The 15,479-nt window shown below is 42.5% G+C and overlaps 1 protein-coding gene across 6 annotated transcripts in view; it reads left to right on the top strand.

The window, feature by feature from the left end:
• kcnma1a (potassium large conductance calcium-activated channel, subfamily M, alpha member 1a) overlaps positions 1 to 15,479 on the top strand; it is a 132,870-nt gene that overhangs the window by 83,083 nt on the left and 34,308 nt on the right. For 3 of the 6 annotated variants that reach the window (XM_062400895.1, XM_062400899.1, XM_062400897.1), the window contains exons 10-19: positions 5,606 to 5,716; positions 5,846 to 5,951; positions 6,820 to 6,902; positions 6,999 to 7,068; positions 8,090 to 8,245; positions 8,850 to 8,959; positions 9,120 to 9,188; positions 13,098 to 13,184; positions 13,270 to 13,346; positions 14,593 to 14,601. In XM_062400895.1, the coding sequence (XP_062256879.1) occupies positions 5,606 to 5,716; positions 5,846 to 5,951; positions 6,820 to 6,902; positions 6,999 to 7,068; positions 8,090 to 8,245; positions 8,850 to 8,959; positions 9,120 to 9,188; positions 13,098 to 13,184; positions 13,270 to 13,346; positions 14,593 to 14,601 (878 nt within the window). The remainder of the gene's footprint in view (positions 1 to 5,605; positions 5,717 to 5,845; positions 5,952 to 6,819; positions 6,903 to 6,998; positions 7,069 to 8,089; positions 8,246 to 8,849; positions 8,960 to 9,119; positions 9,189 to 13,097; positions 13,185 to 13,269; positions 13,347 to 14,592; positions 14,602 to 15,479) is intronic. The other 3 variants (XM_062400900.1, XM_062400901.1, XM_062400898.1) reach the window with 1 other exon arrangement.

Genomic DNA, 15,479 nt, shown 5'->3' with positions numbered 1-15,479 from the left:
AAAGTAAGTTGAAATCCAGACAAGGTGTGGTTGTGTGACTCAAGTGCGCCCCCCCTCCCTCTGAAGTTTTATAGATACTGGGGGTTAGTTAGCTTGATTATCTTTAGAGCAGTTACATTAAAGTCACACAGCGTGACTGGAGACCTTGGCCATCAGGACACACATGTCCATGCCCCCCGTAATCTCTTTCTCACTCCGTCTCTCTCTCTCTTTCTTCTTCTTCTTCTTCTTCTTCTTCTTCTTCTTCTTCTTCTTCTTTTTCTTCTTTTTCTTCTTCTTCTTCTTCTCCTACTTATGCCTTTTTCTACACCTGTCTCTCTCTCTCTCCTTGTGTGCTGTTCATCTTCTTCCTTTTCCTCCTTGAAACATCCCGTGTTGCGCTTTAATTTGGATAATAGAGCTTTCATGACTAACTACACTTTAGACTTGCAGAATACTAAACTGTGGTGCTCCTTTGCAATATGTCTGCTCCCAGTGTCCCATTCCTGCCTTTTATAAAGTGTTGCCTATAGGGATGAATTAGGATATTAATCCAACAAAATGAAAGAAATTAGTCATGAAACCCCTACTCTCCGCTTTTAGGATTTTTCTTTTCCACAAGAAAATAGATTTTAAACATCTGCAAGTGCATTCTTATTGGTGGTCTTTTAAAGTATCATCAATCTCAATGAGCATTGCAGGATACAATTTCTTTTCTTGATTAGTTTTGTTTTTGCACGTTTTAAGAAATTACTTTTCTCCAGCTGCATCATTCTGGCATGTTCTCTATGACCTGCTGTCTTGACGCTTTTCTCGTCCATGTGCGAAAAAGCCGACTTCCTGTCATCGGTCACCGCTCGCCCCATCGCATCATCAATGCCTGACATGACTCTGGCCCTGATCTTCAGTCAGCTCCCACACCCTGAATGCTGGATGCCTCCCTCCCATTGGAGGCTCTCAATTGTTCTTGGCTTGCTTTGTCTGCTTGGGACCCGGTGCTCGCCTGTTCTCCTGCTTTTGGTGGTGGTGGTGGAGTGCTTCTCCGGAGGCTCCTGTGATTTATGTTCCGTGTGTGTGTCGTTGGCCTCTCACAGCAGTGGCTCCATTGCACTGTGAAGTGTGTGTGACACTGTACTGTTTGTACCAGGATGACCACAGTACTCATTGTGCAGTACTGTTCTCCTCCCCCCCCCCTGTGGCTCAAACCTTACTGATAGTCAGCACACAGATTTTATTTTAAAGTCCAAATGTGGTGTTTCCAGAGCAGGGAGGGTCGACTCTATCTTTTTCCTTTTTCCCCCCTTTTCTTCTCCTTTCTTTTTTTTTGTCTCTGGCACTCACCATCTATTACTCTGCTGTCTTCTCCTCCTCACTCTTTCTCGTTTCCAATCATCGGTTTCGGCATTCCTCGGCAGTCAGCAGTAGAGCGAGGCATTCGGAAAAAAGCCTTTGTTCGATAATGTTTGCCTGTCACTGGGAGAAGATTGATGAAATGTTATGTTTGGCCGGTCGTCCCAGCCCAGACTGGCGGTTGGGTGTTGAGAGAAACCCTTGTCAAAACCGAGGATAGTTTCTCCCCCGCACTTTATTTCCTCCTTCCATCTCTTTTTCTGGTGAGACCTTCGGTGCGAGTCTATCGTAAAAACAATCAGAGGATACCCGCCGACCACATGGGATTAGAGTGGCACCGGGCTCTTTGCATAATCACTTAGATAACTGTATGTAAACATATAAAGAGTATGTGTTTACATGGATCGGACCTGACGCGGAGGGAAAAAAAAAACTGGTTTTGTCATGTGGGTTTCTTTCGGTGCATTATCATTAAGCAGCTGCCATCACACAAAAAAGTCTATCAGGGAAATGAGATTAGGAGATTACAAGTATCCAACTGATTACAGAGCTCCTAAACAATGAGGTCACGGTCCGCTGTGAAGTGTTTTAAGAAACGTAGCCCTCATTTGATCTCTCTGCCTGGCTTCTGTCATTCGAAACAGGCCTCGAAGGTTATTTGGAAGTGAGAGGCACTCATTGGATCCATGCTGGATTTTCTGTTTGATGCTAGCGCCGCGTACAGCCCTCTGTGCAGTGTAGCGCACATCCGCGAGCGCGCGCAGTGACAGCTCTCGGCCCGCGCGTACGCCCGACATAATAATGACAACTGTTGCATTCTGTTGGCGCCCGCTGCACCCGGGGCTCTGTGGTTTCCATTATGGCTCTATGGTTCGCATTAGCGCCGACTTCAGCAGAGGGGTTGGCACGGAATCTGGCCTCAACCCTGGCTGAACTCTGACACGCACCTTTGGAACGTGCTCGAGGCGCGCAGACCCGGAGCCTCCCACACTGGTGGGCGCAAACAAACGCCCTCTCTAACATAATGGTGGAAGTGGGAAACTACAAAATTACACATGGCCTGACTTATTCTCCACATTGATTAGAGGAGATGAGATTTCCCTCAATTGCCGACAAAATAAGAAAGGAAAAAGCAACACTCTCACGACGACAGCCCCGTTTCAGCACTGGCCGAAGGATTAGAGCAGTATGAAGGCCATGACCTCTGTTGCTGATGTTTGAGCTCTTTGTTTGTACATTTTTGTGTTTGGTGCATTCCCTGTATACTGCATGTCTTTGTGTGCACGCTCTGTTATTCCCTTTTGCATCGTATGTGATTGTGTGCATCTCTTTTTTTGTTTTGTTTTTGGTTGTCGGGTGTGGTTTTCTTGTGTTGAAAAAAATCATAGGTGTAGTTGTGCTCAATTTATTGTTTTCCTAGTTGTTTCCATGGCTTAAAGTGCACTTAACATTCAGGTCGACGAGAGGGGAGGTATTTTGTTTGTGATGAAATGGTTGAATTATCTGTGATATCCTTGTCTTATATTTTAACTAGCCAAGTGTTAAATTAGATGCTACTGTTGGCTCACAGAAGCCTCTGAGGAGGGAGACCACCTTTTAAGTGAAGCACAATATCAAAATATTTCTGTGGTTTGTTCAGGGGAAGGAATAATACTTTTTGATAAATGAGCTAGAAAGTTTTGTTTTGCTCATAAATCACATTTACAGGGTCAAACACAGCACCACATTTTCTCTCTCGCAGTGTGTGTGTGTGTGTCTGTGTGTGTGTTAACCTGTGTACATGAATTTACACATTTAAGTTTGTGCTTTGGTGTGTGCGCGCCTGACATCCATAACTGAATGTTGAACCCACACAAGCCGATTAATAGCCCCGCGTAAATCTGCCCCCTCGGTGACGGGCATCTGGACACGGAGAGAATAGGAAAACATGACTGATGTTTTTTGGAAATGAGAGCCATCTCGAGCCAAACACTGCCGGCTGCCCGCAGACATCTCAGCTCATCAGCCTGTGAGACCACACGGCCGGCCCCCTTCTCGCTCGACTCGGGCCAACCGTGCAATCACGGCTGCTCGTTAGCTTCCCTTAAAGGGCCGAGGCGACATCTGCGAAGAGCATTATGTCCCTGCAACATCCACAATCTGCCATTCCTTCAATATGTCACACTGCTCTGCCAGGTCCACTTCAGATCAGCCCCGACCCGGTCCATCTGGTGCGGGAGAGGAGAGCGCTCAGTGATCTGGACTATGGTTTTCATCTGACGGAAATATCTCTGTTTCCTCTAAACCTGCCAGACTGAGTCAGATTTCAGTAAAGCTCTTTACAGTTTTAGACGTTGACTGTTGTAGGTTAATGTGTAAGCCAGAGATTCCTTCTTGTATGTAGCGGCACGATAATATGTTGAGGGAAACCTGTCAAAACAAATCTAGTTCTCTGATAAGAACTGGAACGTTGAACAAATATGACCACAGTGTATGTTTTTTCTCTTCTCGAGAGGGTAACGTAATACCCATAGTGCAAAGCTGTCCAGTGCCCAGGCACTCGGAACTGAAGTGGTCCAATTGTCTCCTGGCAAATCCTTGGAAGTAGTGGATGAGGCCATTGTCATTACACAGATTGCCTTACAGGTCTCTGTAGGCTAATTAGGGTGTGTGCCGAGCGTCCACACTAATCCACAGCAGTGTACGGCTGGATTCTGCTGACTGGATTCCTAGTTTAGGGCTTTTGCAATAAGTCTTAGTGACATTTAACTGCAGAGGGGTAGTTCAGCTGACCACAGTGATAACAAAGCACATACTGAAGAGTGTCTTAAATCGAATAGATTAGTGTCATTAAAAGGCGTATAATACCCATGTGGTGGTTGTATATATATATACTTATAGTGCCATTAGTATTCTTTTCCAAATGTTTATCATACTACTACTTTATTTAAGCGTAACTCTAGGGAACCCCTCAAAGGGTCACAGTGAGATTTATTTGAGGTTTAGTTTTGCCTTCCCTGGCAATAAGTTTTGAGCTTTTTACTTTACTTCGCATTATTTTTGCCCTGCCGACTAGAACAACCCAACCTCGAACCCGAATATCATTTTTAAATGTTTGTCCGAGCCCAGCCTAGTGAGTCCCAACGAGCTCAGTTCAGGTATACACACTTTCCACTCTGCAATGAAGCATGCACGGTACTACTGCTCAATAGAGGGGATTGTATCATTAGTGAAAGTAAAATTAAACTAATACATGAGTGCAGATATAGATATATACCTATACTGGAATGGCGTTGTTGCATGATGGGAACAAAACATATTCAAGAGAACACTAAACATATTGCAGGGAAAGCAAAACTAATCCTCAAAAGAATTCTCCATGTATGACACTTCGGGGCTCTGTATAAAAGTTCTCCATTAAAACATAAAATGAAGAAGAACCAAAGTCAGACAGCATAATTGTATCCACTTTCTTGAATTCTCTCCGCTTTGGGACATTAAAACTTAATATGTATTATTCAGAGGAGCCACAAGTTTTAATGCGGAAGACAGTTAAGAATATTAATACGACTTGGACTGTGACCAAACTGCCTCAGTCTCATTAAAATGAGCCTCGTACTCGATATGAACGTGGAGCAACCTTTGAACCTGCTCTGTCCCACAGTGCAGTCAGAGGACAGACCGGGACCAACGCAGTCTAATCCAACCTCGTGCTTCCGTACTGTTGTAATCAGCCCTGTCCACAGATCCCTCCGCTGCACAGAGCCCCGCCAGCGAGCTGTCAAATCCTCTGAGGTCCTGTTTAGAATTTGTGTCAACCACAGGCCTCCGAATCACTTTGAAAGTTTCGAGTAATGTTCTGTATAAAAGCGCAGGCATATTGATGTACATGTCTTTGTCAACATCCATTCAGCTCACAGAGGGGCGGTTTGGCCGAAGGGACAGTTTTTATATTGAGAACGGATGACAGTCCAACCACTGTGGGCTGTGTGATTATATCTGAGATTTTCTAAAGTGGTTCCGAGTTGAGTGTTTGATTGCACTTGTCTTGCAGAATTTAACCACTTTCATTACATGGGGGAAAATATTCACTTATATGGCAAAAACGTTATAATTCACTTACTCTTTTGCTTTGAAACAACATTTCTTGACATGTGTATAGATCTCTTTTTTTTCAGTCTGCATTTGAGGTTGATGTTAGAGTGCTTGGGTTTAAATGATTATCTTTGGGAGACATGCCAGTGTCTGCAGTGATTAATGTTGCCCACTCAAGATGATTTCTTCCCCCCCCTTCCAGGCACATTGTGGTGTGTGGTCATATTACCCTCGAAAGTGTCTCCAACTTCCTCAAAGACTTCCTACACAAGGACAGGGATGATGTGAATGTCGAAATAGTTTTTCTTCATAAGTAAGTTAACTTTCTTTTCCTTGCCAGGTGTAGGTTAGCACTTGGCACAATGCTTGAAACACAACGGACCTGTGTGCGTGAGGTATCAATGCGTGCACTAACTCCTCTGCTCCTTCCTCTGTGTGCTAGTATTTCCCCTAATCTTGAGCTGGAAGCCTTGTTCAAACGCCATTTTACCCAAGTCGAGTTCTACCAGGGATCTGTTCTCAACCCTCACGATTTGGCCCGTGTGAAGGTACAGCCGACGACGGGACCCGTCAATGAAAAGAAACAATAACATTATAGACAACTGTGCTTGAACTTACTTACAGATTGAAAACGACAGAATAAGAATTGAATTGTTATTGAGAGTACAATGCAACCATACAAACATAAACTGTATACAAAGATTTACCACAAATCTCAATATCCAGAAATGAAGCCCAAATAGTCTGATTATGAATGCTGCCATCTTGCATTTATGACAACGTTTGGAGGCAGAATCTGTGCAGGACCAATCAGGGGAGGGGACTGCAGTGTAGAAGTTCCACCGATACATTGTTTTCGACCAATCGCGAGTCAGTCTCATCTCTTAACGTTCCCCTGTTTTTATAGCATCAACCAATTACAACCAAACTTAAAGCTTCAAAAAGAAACACTTGAATAAGCATCAGGGTGATCAATGAGACCTAAAATCAAAGAAATTATCCTTGAGAAAAAAATAATTAAGTTTGTCCTTTCACTTTTTAGTCCACGTCCCATCCAATAATCTGGAGGAGATGAGGCTTATGATTTACAATGCAGCCAGCCACCAGGGGGCCATCAACAAGTTTTTGGCTTTAGTGGAGCCTTCAGGTCTTTCATCTTTATACACAGTCTGTGGTGCAGAGGGACAGAGATGGGATATCTGCATCTCTGTTTCAGTTTTATTTGTATTTCTTAAACAAAAAGTGATATTAAAATAGAAGAAAAGAAATAGACGAACAATATCATGAGAATACTGGTCAGTGTTAAAGCCATGGATTTATTGGATTTCATGGGAGAAAGCCACAGTTTGATAAAACCACTGTGTGCACTTTAATAAATACTGACACGAAGTTTAATGTTAACATGTTTGCTCATAGATCGAGTCAGCAGATGCCTGTTTGATCCTGGCCAATAAATACTGCGCAGATCCTGATGCAGAAGACGCCTCAAACATCATGAGGTACTGTATCGTCTGGACTCAGAGAAAGTCCTGGAAACTGACCAGATATGATGTTACATAATCGCTGTTCCATCTGTTTGTCTGGTTTCCGTCTAGGGTCATTTCAATCAAGAACTATCATCCCAAGATCAGAATAATCACGCAGATGCTCCAGTATCACAACAAGGTGAGATGTTCTGGTGTCACGCGAGATGTCGTTTCACCGCATCCTGTCTGTTCTCTGTCCTCCCACGAATGGAGGAAGGTTCATGGCAGGAGATAAACCTCCATCCTGTCTGCCTAACAGCTGCTCTGTGCATTTAAGTAGATGGTTTCATTGTTTGGTTTTTAATTACATCACATGCATGACACATAATCTCTGGAAGGTCAACTCAATCCATTGCTCACACACTTATGACTCATGACGGATGATAATACATTAAGCTCCGTTTTTTAAGTGATTCAATAACTAGATAAACACTTAACAAAAAGCTTCAGGGGCTACGCTCAGCTGGGTGGAGTTGTTCTGAAGCATCTTTTGACAAATTGCTTATTTAAGGTTTTCAATATAAATCCTTAGACGATACAATTGATTGCGTTGGCAAATTGTAAAAATTCAATACAATAGTAGTTGTAAATGTCATATTATTGATAAACTAATCAGATACAACATTGCTTTACAGTGATTTGAAGGAAGAGATCATCTGGGCTGCCTCCACAACCTTACCTGCTTGTTCACTTATTCCCTACACCACTAATAAATAGTTATTTAATTAGTGGGCAGAGATTTTGAACACTTACTTATGGTCATTTTCATCACTGACAGCTTTTACAGCACAGTCCATCCAACACCATTATAAAACAACCAACTCCCGAATATATATCAGAATTTTTTCATCAAGATTCGCAAATTATTCTCTGTAGAATCCCCAAACATTTAGAAAAATACCCGATCTTGTAAAATTAAAGAAAAATATTGTAGGACCCGAACCAAAATGTTATTGCCTCCTCTCTGTCTCATTGTTCAGCCTTCATCCTTCCACCAGGTTGAATGATAATCTACTGAGTTTATGTGTAGAGCTGCTAACTAACAGACAAACAAGCAAAGAGATAATTAGCTAAATGTTTGAACTGTTCCTTGAAGAAATGTGAATCAGTGGAGAAGTTATACTGCATCTTGTGACCTCTGTCCTTGTCATGTGATGAAGGCCCATCTGCTGAACATTCCGAGTTGGAACTGGAAGGAGGGTGACGATGCAATCTGCCTGGCGGAGCTGAAGGCAGGCTTCATTGCCCAGAGCTGTCTAGCTCAGGGCCTCTCCACCATGCTCGCCAACTTGTTCTCGATGAGGTCCTTTATTGAGGTAATGCAGAGGACGAGAGATTAGCTCGCCTCGCTGCGGTCACTCCCTCTGAGCAGACTGATGTAATGCGGATGATTGAATCCTCACGTTGCATTTTTGTAAATGAGATGATTTATTCTGGGATTGAAGGTGAGGTTAACATAAATTGATTACAGTAAGTTCTCTGCTGACAGATGGATCAGATCCATCACACACACGCAAACACACACACACACACACACACACACACACACACACACACCCCGGGAAGTCTTGACATCTGTGTCCAGAGAAAAGACTTCCATTAGAGTGTTTTCCGTCATCCTGGCACATCATATTTTACTGTGACATTTCATATGGAATCTGTTCAGTGTTTCTGTGGCTCAGTATTGAAGAGGTGCTTGCTTCTATCAAAGAACGGTTCTCATGTCATAAAGATGATGGATCAGTTTATAATGACCAGGCTGAGGTTGTAGGCGGGGGGGGGTGTAACATCTGCAGACCACATTGGACTGCTGCTGGAAGGAAAACACTGTTTTGTGGCTTCTTTCGTTTTTCTTCCTTTCTTTTTTGAGCTTCATCTGTGACATTTCTGTGCTTGTACTTCTTTTTTTTTTGTTGTCAGATTGAGGAGGACACATGGCAAAAGTATTATCTTGAAGGCGTGGCTAATGAGATGTACACTGAGTATTTGTCCAGTGCCTTTGTGGGCCTCTCGTTCCCCACTATCTGTGAGTAAGTATCACTCTGTACCCTCTCAGCAAGCCCACTGTCAATGGTAGGTAGCCCTCGCACAGAGAAAGGATGTGAGGATGTTGATTTCACAGGTTTTTCCAAACACATCAGTCGTCTGCCTATAATCTGCCCTGCTCTAATGAGTGCGCGTGTCTTACAGGCTGTGTTACGTTAAACTGAAGCTGCTACTCATTGCCATCGAATACAAGTCGGAGCAAAGAGAAAGCAGGTTTGTATGTCGTATCCCCGTCGCCTGTGGCCACAGTGAAAACTTCTGATAATTTTCTCTTAATAATATGTCTTATATTTTCTTTCCCAAATCCTCTTTGCAGCTCCGATCACAGCTGATATTAGTTTAAATGAAACTTGCTGATATGATTTAATGTTACGGTTAATCTTTATTTTCTAATACATTGAATAAATAATGCTTTACCTTATGAAGCTGCAATTTTGGTTTTAATAGTAGAAATAAATTGAATCTAACGTTTAATTTGATATGGATTTTAGATGGTTTCATTTGAGTCCAGTCTTTCATGGGAAAGTAGCAAAGTATCCAGATAATTTCTTGGACAATTTGTTGATGTCAGACCTCACAGGCCTGAAGGAATAAATGTAAAAATTTGTTCTGCAATAAAGTTTTAGTTTCTGACGAGTAACAGATGACTATACTGGATCAACACAACATCCAAACACCTTATTATCTAAGTCACAGATCCGCGTTACTATGTTTCACTGATTCTACTGTGTCCTTGTGCAGCCTGGATATTATAACCACTAACTCCACTAACTCAACAACATGAAGTGTTATTTACTCATTAAACTCAATTGCCAAACCCCCCACCAACCCGCCAACCCCCCCCAACCCTCCCCCACTCATATATGCCAAAGTTGCCCAGCAAATGAAGGTCATGCTGATTTTGGTACATATTACATAATGCACTAGAATGTAAAATGTACACTTGAAAATATCAAAAGGGCCAACACTTGCCACCACATTAGAATTCAACCTTTACACTTTAGTGTCAGAAATAAAGGTGTTTAATTCGTCCAAGTTAGTCAAAAGGAAATCTAAAATATACTTTGATGGTATACATTTCCTTATATCTAAAGCTTTTAAAAAAAATGTTTCCCAAGTTTTCAGTGACGCTTGTCGTCATCATGCCCTCATCAAAAGTTAACCACAGTCATTTAGGTGCAAGGAGCTCAACATTAGACAAGCATGACACACAAACAGCCACATGGAGGCGCACCAACAAAATAGGCCCTGAAAAAAACCCACTAGCAACAGTTTTATTTTCCTCTTCGTCGATGTTCATGATAACTGTTTGATTTGAGATTTCTTCTTGTTGTTTGCAGAAGCCAAAAGCGGTATGCCCTCTACCTTATCTAACTTCCAAAGTTCCACCCAATCTCCACCACTTTAAAGCTTCCGACTTTGGGAGTTTCCCCCCCCTCCCAAGGATATTCCCCCACACACTATCACACAGGCCTCTCTTTTTTTCTAACTCTCTTTTATGGTGTCCCTTGTGCTTAATGCACTAACTTCTTTGCAGGCAGAGGGAGGATAGAATAAATTGGACGTGTTTGTAGAAGTTCTGTTTCTTTGTCTTTGCTGTCGTCAGTGTACCGAGGCCAAACGCTCACCCTCTCCATATCTACCCCTTATTTGATCTTTGGATCTTTTCAGTTTTTGTCCTTTTACCAGTCCCCCTGCTTAGTTTATTTATCTCACCTTCAGTTCCCCCCCTTCGTTTCTTCGTTTCTTACCCTGCTATACTTTAGCTTTCCCCGATCTAATTATTCCACTCATGGTGTTTTGAAATCATCGCCTGAACCGTCCTTCATGGTTCTGTGACTCCGGATCATTGAGGAGTTTATATACTCACACACCTCACACCTCAGATGTGTTAATTAACATTGGTAATCTGTTGCTCTACAATTTTGTATTTAATCCTGAAATAAACTGAGGGACTCTCTGCCATTGCTCTAGGCAGTGGCTGATACGATAGTGTGTCCTTCTCCTCCTGGTTGTATTACACCAGCAGCACCTTCACCCACCTTTGTTTTCTCTCCATCACTTCACACACTAGGAAAGGCATGGAGCTGTTGAGTTTGGATAGCTCTAAGTTTATCCAAGGCAAAATTAAATAACCACAGGCTACAATGTTCACAAGTGCCCCGCATTTCACTTTTGCATTCCACCACCCTCTCATGTTGTCATTGTTAAATGTATCTCCATCTGTGCATGTACGTGTGTCTGCGTCTGTGTGTGTTTATGTTTGTTTGTGTGTGATTGTGTGTGTGCGCTCTACCTTGACAGGGAGAGAGTGAATGTGCGAATGTGTGTGTTCGTTTCCTGTGTTTTTTTTGTACATCTCAGCCACCGTGTCCAGTCTTGCTCGTGCGTCTATCGAGTAGATGTTCTTAAGTGAGGTCACTTCCTGTCAGTTTGGTGTTTGAGAAACAATCCAACTGCACAGAAGTTACTGCAACCGTCTGCATCTACGTACCCGTCCCTATACCTGTACTGCAGTATGCATCTCTGTTTGATTATTGTCCTCTTCATGCTGTTTGGTAACTGCATGCTCTGACACGGTCACACACAGTGTTCGATGCTTGCCTTGTTGCTCACAATATGAGGTTTTGATGCTTTTTTTTTTATTTTAAAGCTTTGACTCACCAGTTTGCACCCGACAGATGAGAAATGTCTGGGATAGATTCACCTGTAAAATCTCAGATTTGGGCAGCAATGTTTGTGGAACTGTCTTGATCTATTTCTTTCATTTCTTTTGACTAAAGCGCATGCCAGGCTCACTGCCTGTTTACTTCTCTGGGGGCTATTAAATCTGAGCTAATGTCACATGCTATTTTACTTCTTGCAGTGTGGAAAGACAAATCTGATCTGCATGACTGGTGCAATTTGATCACACCTCCTGAATGTGTATGGATTCAATTGCTCCCTTAATATTTTTGTTTGTTTTCTCCAGTGAAATCTGTTTTCAGGGCCCAGAGGAAAGTAGCTGCTACCCTGAGACTACACAGACCATTTCAGAATGACCTGATAAATAAGAATAGGCTAGATAAGTATATATATAAAATAAATAAATTGCTATTTATGATACAAAGATTCAGTTCAAGATCCCCCCAACATTGAACCATGAGATAAGTATTATTATTGCAAAAATAGAGCAAAAGCAAAAATGAAGAATTCATCCATCAGCTTTCCCCTGGGCTCTTATTCTGAAAGAGTGTGACCTTTTAAAAGAGTTGTGGGTTCAGTGTCTTGGTTTCTTAGTTCACACTCACATCATTGATGATTGTTGCCCACAGGTAACCATTAATGACCAGTGTGTGTGTGCGTGTGTGAGTGTAAGCGTACAGTATGTGTGTGTCTACTCTTTGTCTCAGTCTAATTAATGGGGAATGATACAGCCAGTCGCTTAAAGTGCTTTGGTAGTAAATTGGGTCTCACCCATAATAAAAGAAGGTCGTACTAATATATAATACGCTGTCGTTCAGTAAGAGTATTAAATCTTAGGTCAATATTGACCTGTCTGGAAATGCATTGTAATTATTTCCACACTATAATTCAACAGAGAGGAGTCACTTCTGATTTTTCAGCGACATTAGGAGTCACTGAGCAGAATCAGCCTTTAGTGGCGATAAAGGAAACGAGCTGTTCATTCCCTTGCATCCCACTGTCCCATACTAACCGAGATAATGACACTTACTGTACATTCTCTGTTCTGCAGCGGCCGTCATAACATCTGTTTTGACTCTAGATGACTGTATTTGAGTGCCAAGGCTAAAACCCCTCCATGGCCAGTACTTTAATTCTAACTGTCCCCCCCCGCACCCCTCACCCCGGGGGCAGTCCGATGCCACCCTTTAAAGACAAGAATTAAACCTCACAGAGTACGATCACACTTTTTCGGTACATTCTGTTCATCCGTGTGAGCAACACATCGGCAAAAATGCCCCCAATTAAAACGCAACACAGAGACAACCAAGCTCTCGATTTGAAGGCCTCAACAAGTGTGCGTGTACCATTCCTCTTGATTAGCGTGTTGTGTGGACCAGGCGTTGTCCCGGCGCTAACGGCCGCCATTTTTTCTCTCGTTTCTCTTGACTTGTCCAGCATCCTCATCAACCCCGGCAACCACGTCAAGATGCAGGAGGGAACACTGGGGTTCTTTATCGCCAGTGACGCCAAAGAAGTGAAGAGGTAAAACCCAGTCCTCCCAATGAACCCACTCAACAGCTGATATTTCTCAAGTGCTCATTTTTTTTTTTTCCATTTCTACTTTTAGAGCTTTCTTCTACTGTAAAGCTTGTCACGATGACATCACCGACCCAAAGCGGATCAAGAAGTGTGGCTGCAAACGACGTGAGTTTGGCTGCGCCTCCCGTTGATTCTCTCTCTCCCTCCCCGCCTCCCCTCCCAAACCTCCCCCGTGGGTCCGTCCGTCCCATTACCAGATCAAACTCTAATCTTTTGACTCAATGTTCCTCTGTATTGTGGTTCAGGTGATTTTACTGTGTGTTTTCATACCATTATACCCTCATAGGAAAGTGTTTACTCTGGGTCTCATTTGAATTCCCATAACATTCATTAGGGTATGCTCCTTAGTCTGTAACTGACTCTCATTTTATCTTCTAATTGGTTTTAATCATTGAATCACATGTTTATTTACACTCAAAGTAAGGTGAAGGGATTTTTCAAGTGTAAAACAAATTTAGAAAGACCCAACGGATAATGCTGATTGTTGACAGCTGTACACACGAAAAATAATCATACAATAGGTTGTAAATCCCAATTTATCATCGATATTTTGGACAAATAAAAATATTGTTGACCCAAATGCATAGACAGTACCGCCTGCAGTATAAGCCACAATTTTGAGATTCGTGCAATTTATAATTTCACTGCTGGAGACAATAAGATTTAATTTCTCATATTTAAAGTATGAGTGGACATGACCTACTTTGTTCTATCACTTATAAATAAATTATCTTAGAGTATTGAAAGTATTGAGGTCAGCCACATTATAATATTTGCCATGTTCCAGTGCGTAAACACACTGTGCTGTTAATTGTTATGTTCTGTTCACCACAGGCCAGTAAAAGAACTTACTAGGTTCCCCCTACTGCATGCAGACATGACATTCTCATTAAGGCAGGAACAGCATGTGAATACAACCTGACCTATGTGCACTAGTCACTTGTCAGGATATTTTAGCTGCTGGATGAATAATTCAGGTGACTATCCCCATATTTCCACTAAAGGTCACAGACAATTACAGTAAAGCAGCCTGGTGGAGACAAGACAGGACCGGCTTTTAAAACCGACACCCATCGTTTCCTTCTTTTGTCTTTGTCATGTTAATTAATCTGACTTTTTTTTATTTGTTCTTACCTCGGCCAGGCCTTTCACACTGTAGTTCCATGTAGATAATATGTTAACTGTTTCCCGCTGCTGGACGTAGCTTTTACACAATGTTCTGTTCTATCATGTTTTGTTCTCTTTTGTTGTTTTTCCCATGTTTCTTTATGACCAGTGACACTTTTTTTGATGTATTTCCTTCCCTGCTGCCATTGGAAAACGCCACTTTATTTTAACTACTCGCTGGTAGTGATTTATTGTGAGTAAAAACAAAAGGGTTTCATTTACCCAGGGTCTAGTGCAAGTGTTTTTTATTTTCCTCTTCAGCAAATAGTCAACTGTATCTATGTTGCATGAACCAGTGTAGCTTCTGCATCCCTCTCCTCTCATTTCTACACCGTCCTCAGACCAGAACCAAACCAGCACATATCGAACTCACACCAGTGTCAGTTCTCCTCCTCCTCAATGGCCCAGTTAGTTCAAGCTCTGACGAGCTGGAAATGACAATTAGATAGAGTGTGACTTAATCACATGTGGCCGATGATCTCAAAATGTTTCCTCACTATTCCGATCATCAAACCAAACTCGTACTTGGCAGCTGAAAGCCAATCTGCTGCGAGTCTTCTGTCATTATCCATGATTAACCTCCTCCCAAGTGTCATGCTCCGAGAAAGCGCAGAGAGGACGTTATTAAATTCTGGGACGTCGTACGTTAATCATGGATTTAGAGGAGCTAACGCAAACAGAGGGAAATGATCAAGGATCACTGAGATCTTAAATTGATCTGCTTTCTGTCAAAACCAAGTTTTGAGTGCGCGCTCGCTTTCAGAGAGCAGAAAATGTCCTTGTGGGAAGTTCTTCAAATCCCAACCGGTGTCGGCTGCCAAAACACAATCAAAACAATCTGGCCTCCTCCTCCTCCTCCTCCCCCCCCCTTTCTGCCCCACTTCTCTGTGATCTCAGCCCCGTTTCTAAACTCTGGGTCCTCGCCTGGCTACGGCTGAGGTTTCAGAGATCATCGGTTCCTTTTTAGAATTTAAATGTCAGCGCATCAGCCTTGTGGAGTTCAGATCTGGACAGTCCGAGGGCCTGGTTTCTTTTTATGTCTTCTTTTTTCTTTGAACTCACTGCACTGGG

This window comes from Platichthys flesus, chromosome 12 (genome assembly GCF_949316205.1).
Source record: "Platichthys flesus chromosome 12, fPlaFle2.1, whole genome shotgun sequence".
Lineage (NCBI taxonomy): Eukaryota > Metazoa > Chordata > Actinopteri > Pleuronectiformes > Pleuronectidae > Platichthys > Platichthys flesus.
Note: the sequence above shows the minus strand (reverse complement) of the source record. Positions and strands in the feature narration are given on the sequence as shown.